This window comes from Mustelus asterias, chromosome 2 (genome assembly GCF_964213995.1).
Source record: "Mustelus asterias chromosome 2, sMusAst1.hap1.1, whole genome shotgun sequence".
Lineage (NCBI taxonomy): Eukaryota > Metazoa > Chordata > Chondrichthyes > Carcharhiniformes > Triakidae > Mustelus > Mustelus asterias.
This window is the reverse complement of record NC_135802.1, coordinates 25,783,354-25,796,283: the sequence shown is the minus strand read 5'-3', so window position 1 is coordinate 25,796,283 and position 12,930 is coordinate 25,783,354. Positions and strand designations below refer to the sequence as shown.

Sequence of the window (12,930 nt, the reverse complement as noted above, 5' to 3'; positions counted from 1 at the left end):
AGACTTGTTTATTATTGTGCTCCAGTTGCCTTGCAATAAAGGCCAACGTGCTATTTTTTTTCTGAATTGCTTGCTGAACTGCTTACTTTGTGGTTCCTTGTACAAATACTTCCAAGTCTCTGAGCATCAACATTTTTAACTTTAACACCTTTTCTAAAATATTTGCTTTCCTACTCTAATGACGAAAGTGAATAACCCCCAATTATACTCCACCTGCCTCCCTGTTGCCCACTCATTTAGCCTGCCTCCGCAGTCTTTCAGCCCTTCTCACAGATTGCATACCCACCTAGCTTTGCATCATCAGCAGCAAGCTTAGATATGTTAATCTCTACCTCTTCATCCAAGTCATGAATACAGACTCTGAATGGCTGAGGCTGCAGCCCTGATCCTGGCGGCACTCCTAGTCGTAGCTAATGAGTCAGTTCTGCTCCATGTCAAGAACATGGAAGAAGAATGGTGGGTATAAAGACACAGAATGCAATGGTCCAAGAAGGACAATTAGGGATGTTCATTAAATGCTGGTGTTGCCAGCGACATGCACATCTTTTGATCGAGTGGAAAAATAAATCTTTGTTCTTGCTATTCAAGCATATACGTTCAGGTGAATCAAGTTTCTAAAATCCAGAAACAATATTTGTTGGCAATCCTGCCTCTCTTGCACCAAAATATAGCTCTGCTTATAAAACCGAATGCTACTATAAACGATATGCAATATGATTTCTTTTTTGCAAATGTATAACTTTGAAGAAAATTGTTGTAAAACCATTCCGATTCACTCTAATGTTAAGATGAAGTGTAATGAAGTACCAGTACAGTATTCAATTACAGCAGAGTTCTTTATTGTGAGGCCATGTTGCAAAGGAATAATGATCTACGAATAAGAAAGGGGCCAATTTTATTGTTTCTGCAATATTAAAACAAAGGTTTGCATCAGCCATGCAGAAATTAACATATTTGGAAGTTCAGTTTACAAAACGCCTCTGTATATTGTACTCTCGGAAGCCTTGGCAGAGTTTCTTTGCCTGCAGTTCCTTGAGCTAAGGCTTATAGGAATAGGTGAAGGCCATTCAGCCCTTTGAGCCTGTTCTGCCATGCAATGTAATCATAGCTGATCTGTGGCCTAACTCCATGTACCTGCCTTTGGCCCATATCCCTCAATACCTTTTGCTTAACTAAATTTTATCTACCTCAGATTTAAAATTGGCAGTTGGTCTAGCATCAACTGCCATTTGTGGAAAAGAGTTCCAAATATCTATCACCCACCATGCTTAGACTCAATGCTCAATTATGTTGTTGGAGCTAAAATTCTACTTCAAATGGTCCCTGTTTGATCCGATAGAAATTACCCCACCCAGTGCTTAGTTTCTGCTCACTTTTTTTCTTTTTTTTTCCTTTCCAGTTGATTTGTGTTTACACTCAATCTTTTTGTTGTTACAGGTTCACTTCCCAGACGTGGAACGGGTAGAATGGATAAACAAGGTACTGTAATATTGATTGATTTTTGAGGAAAGTACAATCTGGAAAGCATGGAAATGAATTAGTTACAGGATGTATTGGGGCCAACTTTGAGTCAGTACATATATCTGCTGCTACTGGCCAGCTCTAACTCTCCAGGTCTTCAGCATCCTCAGAATCTGTTTCAAAACCTACCATTGCTTGTTGCAGTTGCCTTTCATCATTCCTTGTTAGATCAGTCGAAATCAGAGAATCCCTACAAGTGCAGAGGGAAGCCATTCGGCCCATCGAGCCTGCACCGACAACAATCCCATCCAGGCCCTATCCCTGCAACCCCACGTTTTTACCCTGCTAATTGCCCGACACTAATGTCCGATGTCAGCATGACCAATCAACCTAACCCGCACATCTTTGAAGTATGGAGGAAACCAGAGCACCCATGAAAACCCATGTAGACATGGGAATAATGTGCAAACAGTTCCCACAGACAGTGACCTGAGGCCAGAATTGAACCCGGGTCCCTGGCGCTGTGAGGTCGCAGTGCTAACTACCGTGCTGCCCTAATGCAAGCCAGAGAGAGCCTATAATGTGGCAAAGAGTAGTGGGAAGTCAGAAGATTGGGAAGGCTATAAAAACAAACAGAGGATAACAAAGAGAGAAATAAGGAAGGAGAGGATCAAATATGAAGGTAGGCTAGCCAGTAACATTAGGAATGATAGTAAAAGTTTCTTTAAATACATTAAAAACAAACGGGAGGCAAAAGTAGACATTGGGCCGCTCCAAAATGACGCTGGTAATCTAGTGATGGGAGACAAGGAAATAGCTGAGGAACTTAATAAGTACTTTGCGTCAGTCTTCACAGTAGAAGACATGAGTAATATCCCAACAATTCAGGAAAGTCAGGGGGCAGAGTTGAATATGGTTGCCATCACAAAGGAGAAAGTGCTAGAGAAACTAAAAGGTCTGAAAATTGATAAATCTCCGGGCCCAGATGGGCTACATCCTAGAGTTCTAAAGGAGATAGCTGAAGAAATAGTGGAGGCGTTAGTTATGATCTTTCAAAAGTCACTGGAGTCAGGGAAAGTCCCAGAGGATTGGAAAATCGCTGTTGTAACTCCACTGTTCAAGAAGGGAACAAGAAAAAAGATGGAAAATTATAGGCCAATTAGCCTAACCTCAGTTGTTGGCAAAATTCTAGAATCCATCGTTAAGGATGAGATTTCTAAATTCTTGGAAGTGCAGGGTCGGATTAGGACAAGTCAGCATGGATTTAGTAAGGGGAGGTCGTGCCTGACAAACCTGTTAGAGTTCTTTGAAGAGATAACAAATAGGTTAGACCAAGGAGAGCCAATGGATGTTATCTATCTTGACTTCCAAAAGGCCTTTGACAAGGTGCCTCACGGGAGACTGCTGAGTAAAATAAGGGCCCATGGTATTCGAGGCAAGGTACTAACATGGATTGACGATTGGCTGTCAGACAGAAGGCAGAGAGTTGGGATAAAAGGTTCTTTCTCAGAATGGCAACCGGTGCCAAGTGGTGTCCCGCAGGGTTCAGTGTTGGGGCCACAGCTGTTCTCTTTATATATTAACGATCTAGATGACGGGACTGGGGGCATTCTGGCCAAGTTTGCCGATGATACAAAGATAGGTGGAGGGGCAGGTAGTATTGAGGAGGTGGGGAGGCTGCAGAAAGATTTAGACAGTTTAGGAGAGTGGTCCAAGAAGTGGCTGATGAAATTCAACGTGGGCAAGTGCGAGGTCTTGCACTTTGGAAAAAAGAATAGAAGCATGGACTATTTCTAAACGGTGACAAAATTCATAATGCTAAAGTGCAAAGGGACTTGGGAGTCCTAGTCCAGGATTCTCTAAAGGTAAACTTGCAGGTTGAGTCCGTAATTAAGAAAGCAAATGTAATGTTGTCATTTATCTCAAGAGGCTTGGAATACAAAAGCAGGGATGTACTTCTGAGGCTTTATAAAGCACTGGTTAGACCCCATTTGGAGTACTGTGAGCAATTTTGGGCCCCACACCTCAGGAAGGACATACTGGCACTGGAGCGGGTCCAGCGGAGATTCACACGGATGATCCCAGGAATGGTAGGCCTGACATACGATGAACGTCTGAGGATCGTGGGATTATATTCATTGGAGTTTAGGAGGTTGAGGGGAGATCTAATAGAAACTTACAAGATAATGAACGGCTTAGATAGGATGGACGTAGGGAAGTTGTTTCCATTAACAGGGGAGACTAGGACGCGGGGGCACAGCCTTAGAATAAAAGGGAGTCACTTTAGAACAGAGATGAGGAGAAATTTCTTCAGCCAGAGAGTGGTAGGTCTGTGGAATTCATTGCCACAGAGGGCTGTGGAGGCCGAGACGTTGAGCGTCTTCAAGACAGAAATTGATAAATTCTTGATTTCTCGAGGAATTAAGGGCTATGGGGAGAGAGCGGGTAAATGGAGTTGAAATCAACCATGATTGAATGGTGGAGTGGACTCGATGGGCCGAATGGCCTTACTTCCGCTCCTATGTCTTATGGTCTTAGATATCCAGCATCTTTTGTTTTCATTAGTGTCACAAGTAGGCTCAGATTAAATTATTGTGAAAATTCCCTAGTCGCCATACTCTGGTGCCTGTTCAGGTACACTGAGGGAGAATTTAGCATGGCCAGTGCACTTAACCAGCACGTCTTTCAGGCTGTAGGAGGAAACCGGAGCACCGGAGAAAACCCACGCAGATACAGGAAGAACGTGCAGACTCTGCGCAGACAGTGACCCAAGCCGGGAATTGAACCCAGGTCCCTGACGCTGTGAGGCAGCAGTGCTAATCACTGTACTAGACTGGAATGGTGTTGTAGGAATGTGTCAGTTAATGGCTAAGACTTAAGAGTGTCCAATTAGTCATTTGCGAAATGCATTTTGAAAAATCCTTTTTTTTTCAATTGTAATCTGAGTAAAGGAAGAGGCGGGTTGGGAGTGAACTGTCCACTTTTATTGTGCTTCAGTTTCTGTATGAAGTGCATTCTATTTACAATTTAGATGTTGGCCACTGGTTTATTATGTAGAATTACAACAACTCAAAAAAGGTTATTCAGCCCAACCTATCAAAATAACAACACGATATAGTTTCCTGAACTTTCGTCTTTTAAATAAAATAAATCAGCAGCTACTGAATATTATAATGAAACGTGAGCGGGTTGACAATATAGAAGATTATGTAGTGAAGTCGTAGAACCAGCAACTTTTGAGTGGGAGGGGGAGAACAACAGGGTTGCTAGGATTCAAAAATGTTAACAATCTATTGACAGGGAATGCTGGTAATATACAGCAGATCAGTTGGTATCTATAAAGAGAAAGGACAGATTATTTTGTTTTGAGGGATGTCAGTGCTGCACTTTGACCATTTACACTTTTTGTTTTTTATTGTGGAACATGTTTGTTCAAACTCCGACCCTCCATGTCCTCCCTCAGTCACGTGAGATTTTATGCAATAGAAGGATGAGTTAGAATTAGAATTCCTACAGTGCAGAAAGAGGCCATTTGGCCCATCGAGCCTGCACCGACTCTCTGAAATCATAGAAATCATAGAAACCCTACAGTGCAGAGTGTCCCAGAGTTCAGAGGAACCAAGTAGCAGATTAACAGAGGGTCCCAGAGTTCAGAGGAACCAAGTAGCTTTCTTGGTCCTGACTCACATTTAGACGCTTGAAGCCTAGTCACTAAAATCTTATGGTCAGTCTAATTAAGATTTTAAAGCTTAAAAATAGTTTGTCTTATTGATTTCCTTTCTTTATTCTGACTTTAGATTCTGGCCTGGGTTCATTTCCGGCCTCAGGCGACTGTGTGGAGTTTGCACATTATCCCTGTGTCTATGTGGGTTTCCTCCGGGTGCTCCGGTTTCCTCCCACACTCTAAAGATGTGCGGGTTAGGTTGATTGGCCATGCTAAATTGCCCCTTAGTGTCAGGGAGATAAGCAGGGTAAATACATGGGGTTATGGGGATAGGACCTGGGTGGGACTGTTGTCGATGCAGGCTCGATGGGCCAAATGGCCTCCTTCTGTACTGTAGGGATTTTATGAATGTATGATTCTATGAAATAACAAGAAACTGAACAGATCACTCAAGGTTATACTGCTGCCAGTCAAGTAGAATGGTATGTGCTCTTTATGCAAAAGGTTGTTAGGACATGGAATACCCTACCAAAAGCACTGCTAGAAAAATCCATAAGAGTATTTTAAAGGAAAGTAGATAAATACTTGAAAACAAATCTGAGTCTGGTGAAAACGAAGGGGAATGGAACAAAGTCCATGGTTCTTCTGAGAGAATTGATATTGGCATGTTGGACTGAATGGCCTTTTGTACTGCTTGATCTGTGATTCTATTTAAAATTGTCCGTGTAACACTGTCTATTTAATCTGCTGCTTTTGTATTTTGTATCCTGATCATGGTTCATGAAATGTTTATTTTGTTGTATTATTTTTAGACAGTAAAACAATTGTGGCCGTTTATCTGTCAGTTTGTGGAGAAGCTGTTGAAAGAAACCATTGAACCAGCTGTGAGGGGAGCAAACAACCATCTCCGTACCTTCAGCTTCACAAAAGTTGACATGGGAAACAAGGTGAGTAGTGGTTGCTTGAGATAAGCAAATGCTCTTATAGAGAAATTGACTTTTTATTTAAGAAGGAAATGGTGGGAATCTTAAATTAATTCCCTCCTGTTTTCCGTAAATCTCTCATTCCAAATAGGCATTCCTCCCAATATTCACAGCTATGTCTTCAACCTTCTTATCTTCCATAGTTTCTCGCTTGCCGTGATCTCAGTTGCTGATAAGGTCACTTGCATCTACTTCCTTGAACACCTGACCATCACATCCCATCCCCTTCCTTGATTCTTTGTCCAACCCTGGAAAAAAAGTATTTCCTCCAAGTATTTTACAAGAGTCCTTTCAAATTCCCGACTGGCTAGCTATTGGCCTTTGTGATGACCTCCGAGCCAGAAGCAGTACAGTCAACAACATGTTTTTATTTCTTTTAACAATGTCTAGTGAACATTGTTTGAAAAAGATTTTTTACAACAATTATAAATGAATCAGTTGTAATTTTCTTGGATAATAAAAATGTTGGTCCCTGTGCCCTGGCCTTGAAGGTAAGATCTAAAGCCATGTGACCAGACACAAAAAAGAGCTGCAACAGAGGGGAGAACAGAGAAGGCGTATTTACAAGGAGCTGTGTTTGTGTAATACACTTAAACAGGGCAGGAAGCTGAAGACAGGGTTAGAGCAAGGATTGTGAAGTGGGCAATCATACTGCTGCTGAACATTTGATGGGGTTTATAAAAAGAGTTGGATAAAGGAAATGCTGGGGAATTTGCAACCCAGATTTCTGTGAGCCTAGTTAAGGAAGTTCTGCAGGAGTGTGCTGTTCTGGTGACGGCTATCTCCCTGGATCTAGGGTAGAATGTGCTGCTGGTGAACGTGACTTGAGGGCCGAATCGTTTGAGTGAGCAAGTGAGAGAGCCTGTGTACCAGAGGCCAAGTTAGAGAACTTGGACCTGCATGTGCTGCCACGTTTTGCGGGGTGTTATGTGGGTGCTTGTGGTTGTGGCAACTATTTGAAGTGAAACTTGCCTTTTTATCTGAAGTATGATTTGCCTGATAATTCGTGTATGTTCCGACTCGTGTTAAAGTAAGTACTGCAAAAAGTGGAATCTTGTTGGCAATTTCTTCTTTTGAGGCAAATTTGGTTATTCTGGTTTATCATTCCTCCACGGGGTTCAGAACATCTTCCATTTGTCATGGTATTTCTATAGTGTTGGTTTTCTCAACCACTTCCTTACCTGTAACTTCAATGCTCTTGACCCCAGTGAAACCTTTAATTCCCTATTCTGCTCATTCCCCCTGATATGACCCCAATTTTGCTCCATCAAGTCCAAGGAGTCCAGACTTGCACTTATCCAAGGAGTCCAGACTTTAGCCATCCATCATTAGATATCACAAAGTTTGATATCACATAAAGCTTGACTCTTCTCTGTCAAAACAGCTGACTAATCCAAGATCTTCCTGGTGTGCAAAGGTAATCTGTCTTTCCACAAGTAACAATCTTCCCCTTTTCCCAGCTGCGTTTTATCCTTGCTTGCAACAAATGCGAGGGACTAACTAATTGACTTCTTTGAAAATTCGATTAAGATCATTTGTTCAACTAACTTTGCTTCCTGTTTCCCATTGAGCCACAAACCCCTTATGTTCTGTTAGCGCAAAGCTCTAGTTTAATCTTGGTGAGACTGCCCTTGCAATGTTCCACTTACCTATCCACCTGATTCTAATCAATGCAGCCTCACCAAATCTTCCACACCCCCCTTCCACTACTTTCTTAAAAATCTTGATAAAACATATGATTTCAACCACAACTTTGGTCACCACGTAATTTCCTACCACCAAAACCACTGTGTAAATTGTAGCAATTACTTTGCAATAATTATAACTAATATATAATATAATAATTAATTATATATAATATAATAATTATAGCTATAACTAATATCGGAGAACAACTGCATCTTATTATTTGTACATGTTAAATTGGAAAGAAATGCACTCCTGAAAGGATTTTACAACGGTTTGTGCTCACCAGCTGCTGGGAAGGGTTTTGAAGACACACAGGCCCTGCTCACTGCTATCACTTTGTTCATTTCTTTTCAGTCTCTACGGATCGATGGGATAAAAACATACACAGAAAACATCGACAGCAGACAAATTATCTTAGACCTTCAAATCAGGTGATTTACATGTTGATTCCCATTCAATTATAAGTCAGGTGTATTTGATTGTTTACTTGTGTGCTAAAGCTGGAAAAGAACAGTAATTCTGAGCTGGACCAGCCTGAGGTTCTCATTTGTGCATTTTGATTATTAAATAATTTCTGCTATTATTTTATTTACTTCCTGAAGGGGTTAATTCCTTTATTCACAGTTCCACAAATAGCAGGCTTCCTTTCAGGCTTGATTCAAGTGGCCATCTTCCAAAATCAGGAATATAGGCAGATCATTTGACTGCATAAGGCATCACATACCAGACTTTTGTACACTCATTCTATTACAAGATTACTATTTTTTTCTTGAACATTTTCTTGCCTGGATTGGTTGGCATGCCTTATGAGGATAGGTTGAGGGAGCTCGGTCTTTTCTCCTTGGAGAGACGACGGATGAGAGGTGACCTGATAGAGGTGTACAAGATGTTGAGAGGTATAGATTGGGTGGATTCTCGGAGGCTTTTTCCCAGGGCTGAAATGGCTGCTACGAGAGGACATGGGTTTAAGGTGCTGGGGAGTAGGTACAGAGGAGATGTCAGGGGTAAGTTTTTCACTCAGAGGGTGGTGGGTGAGTGGAATCGGCTGCCGTCAGTGGTGGTGGAGGCAAACTCGATAGGGTCTTTTAAGAGACTTCTGGATGGGAAGTACATGGGACTTAATAGGATTGAGGGTTATAGGTAAGCCTATATATAAGCCTAGGTAGGTAGGGACATGACCGGCGCAACTTGTGGGCCGAAGGGCCTGTTTGTGCTGTATTTTTTCTATGTTCTATGTTCTATTCATAGAATAATAGAATCCCTACTGTGTAGAAGGAGGCCAATCGGCCCATCGAGCCTACACTGACAACAATCCCACCCGGGCCCTATCCCTTCACCCCACATGTTTACCCCATTAGTCTCGCTGACACTAAAAGGCAATTTAGCATAGCCAGTCAGCCTAACCCATACATCTTTGGACTGTGGAAGGAAACCAGAGCACCCGGAGGAAACCGAAACAGACACGGGGAGAACATACAAACTCCACACAGACAGTGACCTGGGCCGGAATTGAACTCGGGTCCCTCATGCTGTGAGGCAGCAGTGCTAACCACTATGCTACAGTGCCGCCCTCATGTCAGCTGAAACCAGTCAGAATGCCTCCATCACTACACTGGCTGAAATCAGCTGGCTGCGCAGATTGAGGGTCAGATTGTCGTGAAGGAAACAGGAAGTTCAATTCGGAAAAAATTCCCAACTCCATAAACCTGTCTCTGTTAAGAAGGCCAATTGGTGACTATCAACAGACGCAGTTAGAACAGTTGGACAGGCATATCTTTTTCTAGATGACTTCATTATTAATGCTCGGCTGAATTCCAAGAATGTCTAATGCACTTAGCTTTCAAGAAGCAATGTTGACACGACTGTAGAAGGGATGCCAGCTTTGTTTGATCGACATCAGCTTGTAATAAGTTATTCTTCAATGAGTTTTTTTCAATGCGTGTGTTAAATTCACAACGATTAAGAATGGAAATCTCCCATTTTCGGACTGTGTGCTCGTGCTAGCAGGAAAACAGGAGGGTTCGAGCTGGTGCTGGCAGTGTCTGTCAGGTGGGATTTACCCACCTGATGGATGCAAATTCATGCATCCCGTGAAACTCGTAAGCCAGCCCAGTTTTTCAGTGATTTAGGCAACATTTCTAAAGGGCACCCTAATCTTCGCAGTATCGGACAGGTGTCTCTGCCCCCTGAAAATGGAAATGGTGCCCCCTCCTGCTGATCAGGTGAGCACCAACAAACCGTCCACACGGAAGGGCATCTAGCTCCCGACAACTTAAATAGCGGGTCACCTGGCATACTCAACATCTTAATTCCTGCCTGTTATCTTTGAAGTGGCCTGGTCACTTTAATCCCCAGGCCCTCTGGTCACCTCACAGGCTTTCAAATCACAGCAATACTCCATTCTGCACCAGGGATTTCCCCTTCTTTCTCAGAAATTGCAGATGTGAGCAGACCCCTTTGGGGCCCTCTGACAGAGAGGAGAGGAGATGCCACTTTCACAGGGGTTGGGGCGGGGGGGGGGGGGGGGGGGGTGTTCCCTTCTTCAGAGCTGTTCATTGAGCCCCATTCCATTCACATAGCTTTTATTTGAATTCTCTAAGCCTTCCTAGAAAGTTAAAATCCTTTGAAACCCACTTGTTCAATTGAAAATCTTTGATCTCATTCAATTCCAAGTCCCTTGAAATAGGCTTTAATTGCGAGCTGTGGTTTTTTTCAAAGGAAATAATTAAGTGGTCTGCAAAAGAGGCAGTGAAACCACTGAACCCTGAAGAAATCATAGCTGTCAATCAGGCTTAGAATGTTTATAAACATTTCCATTATGAACAGTGGTGGGGGGGGCGGGGGAGAGGCTGCGGGGGAGGAGAAGTGGGATATTTCAGATATAGTCAACCCTGAGGGGAAAGATAAATAAACACAGCTGACTGGAGGCTGAGTAGAAAACTATTAAACTGTCAATGAAAGCCTATTTCAAAGGACTGCACTGTGAAGTTCAATGAGATCAAAATTTTCCAATGGAATAGAGAGGGTTTCAAAGGATTTCAGTTTTCTAAGATTGCTCAGAGACTAGAAGTAAAGGCTGTGTGAATGGAATGGTGCTGCGTGAACAGCTGTGAAGAAACATAGAAAGATAGGAGCAGGAGGAGGCCATTTGGCCCTTCAAGCCTGCTCCGCCATTCATTACAATCATAGCTGATCATCCAACTTAATAGCCTAATCCTGCTTTTTCCCCATAACCTTTGATCCTAGTGCTATATCCAGCCTCCTGTTGAATACATTCAATGTTTTAGCATCAACTACTTCCTGTGGTAATGAATTTCACAGGCTCACCACTCTTTGGGTGAAGAAATGTCTCCTCACCTCCGTCCTAAATGGTCTACCCTGAATCCTCAGATTGTGACCCCTGGTTCTGGACTTCCCACCATCGGGAACATCCTCCCTGCATCTACTCTGTCTAGTCCTGGTTAGAATTTTATAAGTCTCTGAGATCCCCCCTCATTCATCTGAACTCCAGTGAAAACAATCCTAACCTAGTCAATCTCTCCTCTTAGGTCAGTCCCACCATCCCCGGAATCAGCCTGGTAAACCTTTGCTGCACTCCCTCGAGAGCAAGAACATCCTTCCTCAGAAAAGGAGACCAAAACTGCACACAATACTCTAGGTGTGGCCTCACCAAGGCCCTGTATAATTGCAATAACACATCTTTGCTTCTGTACTCAAAACCTCTCGCAATGAAGGCCAACATGCCATTTGCCTTCTTTACCACCTGTTGCACCTAATTGCTTACCTTCAGTGACTGGTGCACAAGAACACCCAGGTCCTGCTGCGCACACCCCTTTCCCAATTTACAGCCATTCGGGTAGTAATTTGCCGCCTTGTTTTTGCGTCCAAAGTGAATAACCTCACATTTATCCAAATTATACTGCATCTGCCATTGATTTGTCCACTCACCCAACCTGTCCAGATCATTCTGAAGGATCTCTGCATCCTCGTCACAGTTCACCCTCCCACCCAACTTGATATCATCTGCAAACTTTGGGATGTTACATTTTGTTCCCTCATCCAAATCATTAATATATATTGTGAATAGCTGGGGTCCCAGCACTGATCCCTGTGGCACTCACTAGTTATTGCCTGCCAATTTCAAAAGGACCCGTTAATTCCTACGCTTTATTTCCTCGCTGCCAACCAGTTTTCTGTATCTCAATACACTTCCCCCAATCCCATGTGTTTTAATCTTGCACGACAATCTCTTATGTGGGACTTTGTCAAACGCTTTCTGAAAGTGCAAATATACCACATCAACTGGCTCCCCATTGTTAACTCTACGAGTTACATCTTCAAAGAATTCCAACAGATTTGTCAAGAATGATATCCCCTTCATAAATCCATGCTGACTCTGTCTGATCTTGCCACTGCTTTCTAAATACTCTGCTATAAAATCCTTGATAAAGTTATAAAGTCCTTGATAATGGATTTGAGGATTTTCCCCACTACCGATGTTAAGCTTACTGGTCTATAATTCCCTGTTTTCTCTCTACCTCCCTTTTTGAATATTGGAGTGATATTGGCTGCCCTCCAATCTGCAGGGACTGTTCCAGAGACTATAGAATCCTGGAAGATGACCATCGAGGCATCCACTATTTCAAGAGCCACTTAAGTATACTGGGATGTAGATTATCAAGCACTGGGGATTTATCTGCCTTCAAAGCCATCTATTTTCCCAGCACCATTTCTCTACCAATATTGATCTCCCTCAGTTCTCCCCTCTCACTTAATCTTTCTTTCTCCAACATTTCTGGCATCTGATTTGTGTCCTCTTTTTTTGTTAAGACAGAACCAAAGTATGTATTCAGTTGCTCGGCCATTTATTTGGGGCCACATCCCCTGGCCCTGCAGTGCAAGTGACATCTCCTCGCTGTCAGAAGACTTCAAAGGGGTCTTCCCACACCTGCAGCTTTTGAAAGAGGGAAAGGGAAATTCCTGCTACAGAATAGAGTGCTGCTGTGATTTAAAAGCCTGCAAGTGACCAGGGGGAATGGGGATTAACGTGACCAGGCCACTTAAAAGATGACAGGCAGGAATGAAGATGTTGAGCAGAGAGCTGACTCACCATGCCAGGAGTGATCTTCAGGT

General features: G+C 42.8%; 1 protein-coding gene across 5 annotated transcripts in view; it reads left to right on the top strand.

Annotated features, from left to right (window-relative positions):
• LOC144506461 (extended synaptotagmin-2-like) overlaps positions 1-12,930 on the top strand; it is a 227,166-nt gene that overhangs the window by 68,988 nt on the left and 145,248 nt on the right. For all 5 annotated transcript variants that reach the window (XM_078232654.1, XM_078232636.1, XM_078232628.1 and 2 more), the window contains exons 2-4: positions 1,438-1,479; positions 5,938-6,072; positions 8,152-8,228. In XM_078232654.1, coding sequence (XP_078088780.1) covers positions 1,438-1,479; positions 5,938-6,072; positions 8,152-8,228 — 254 coding nt within the window. The remainder of the gene's footprint in view (positions 1-1,437; positions 1,480-5,937; positions 6,073-8,151; positions 8,229-12,930) is intronic.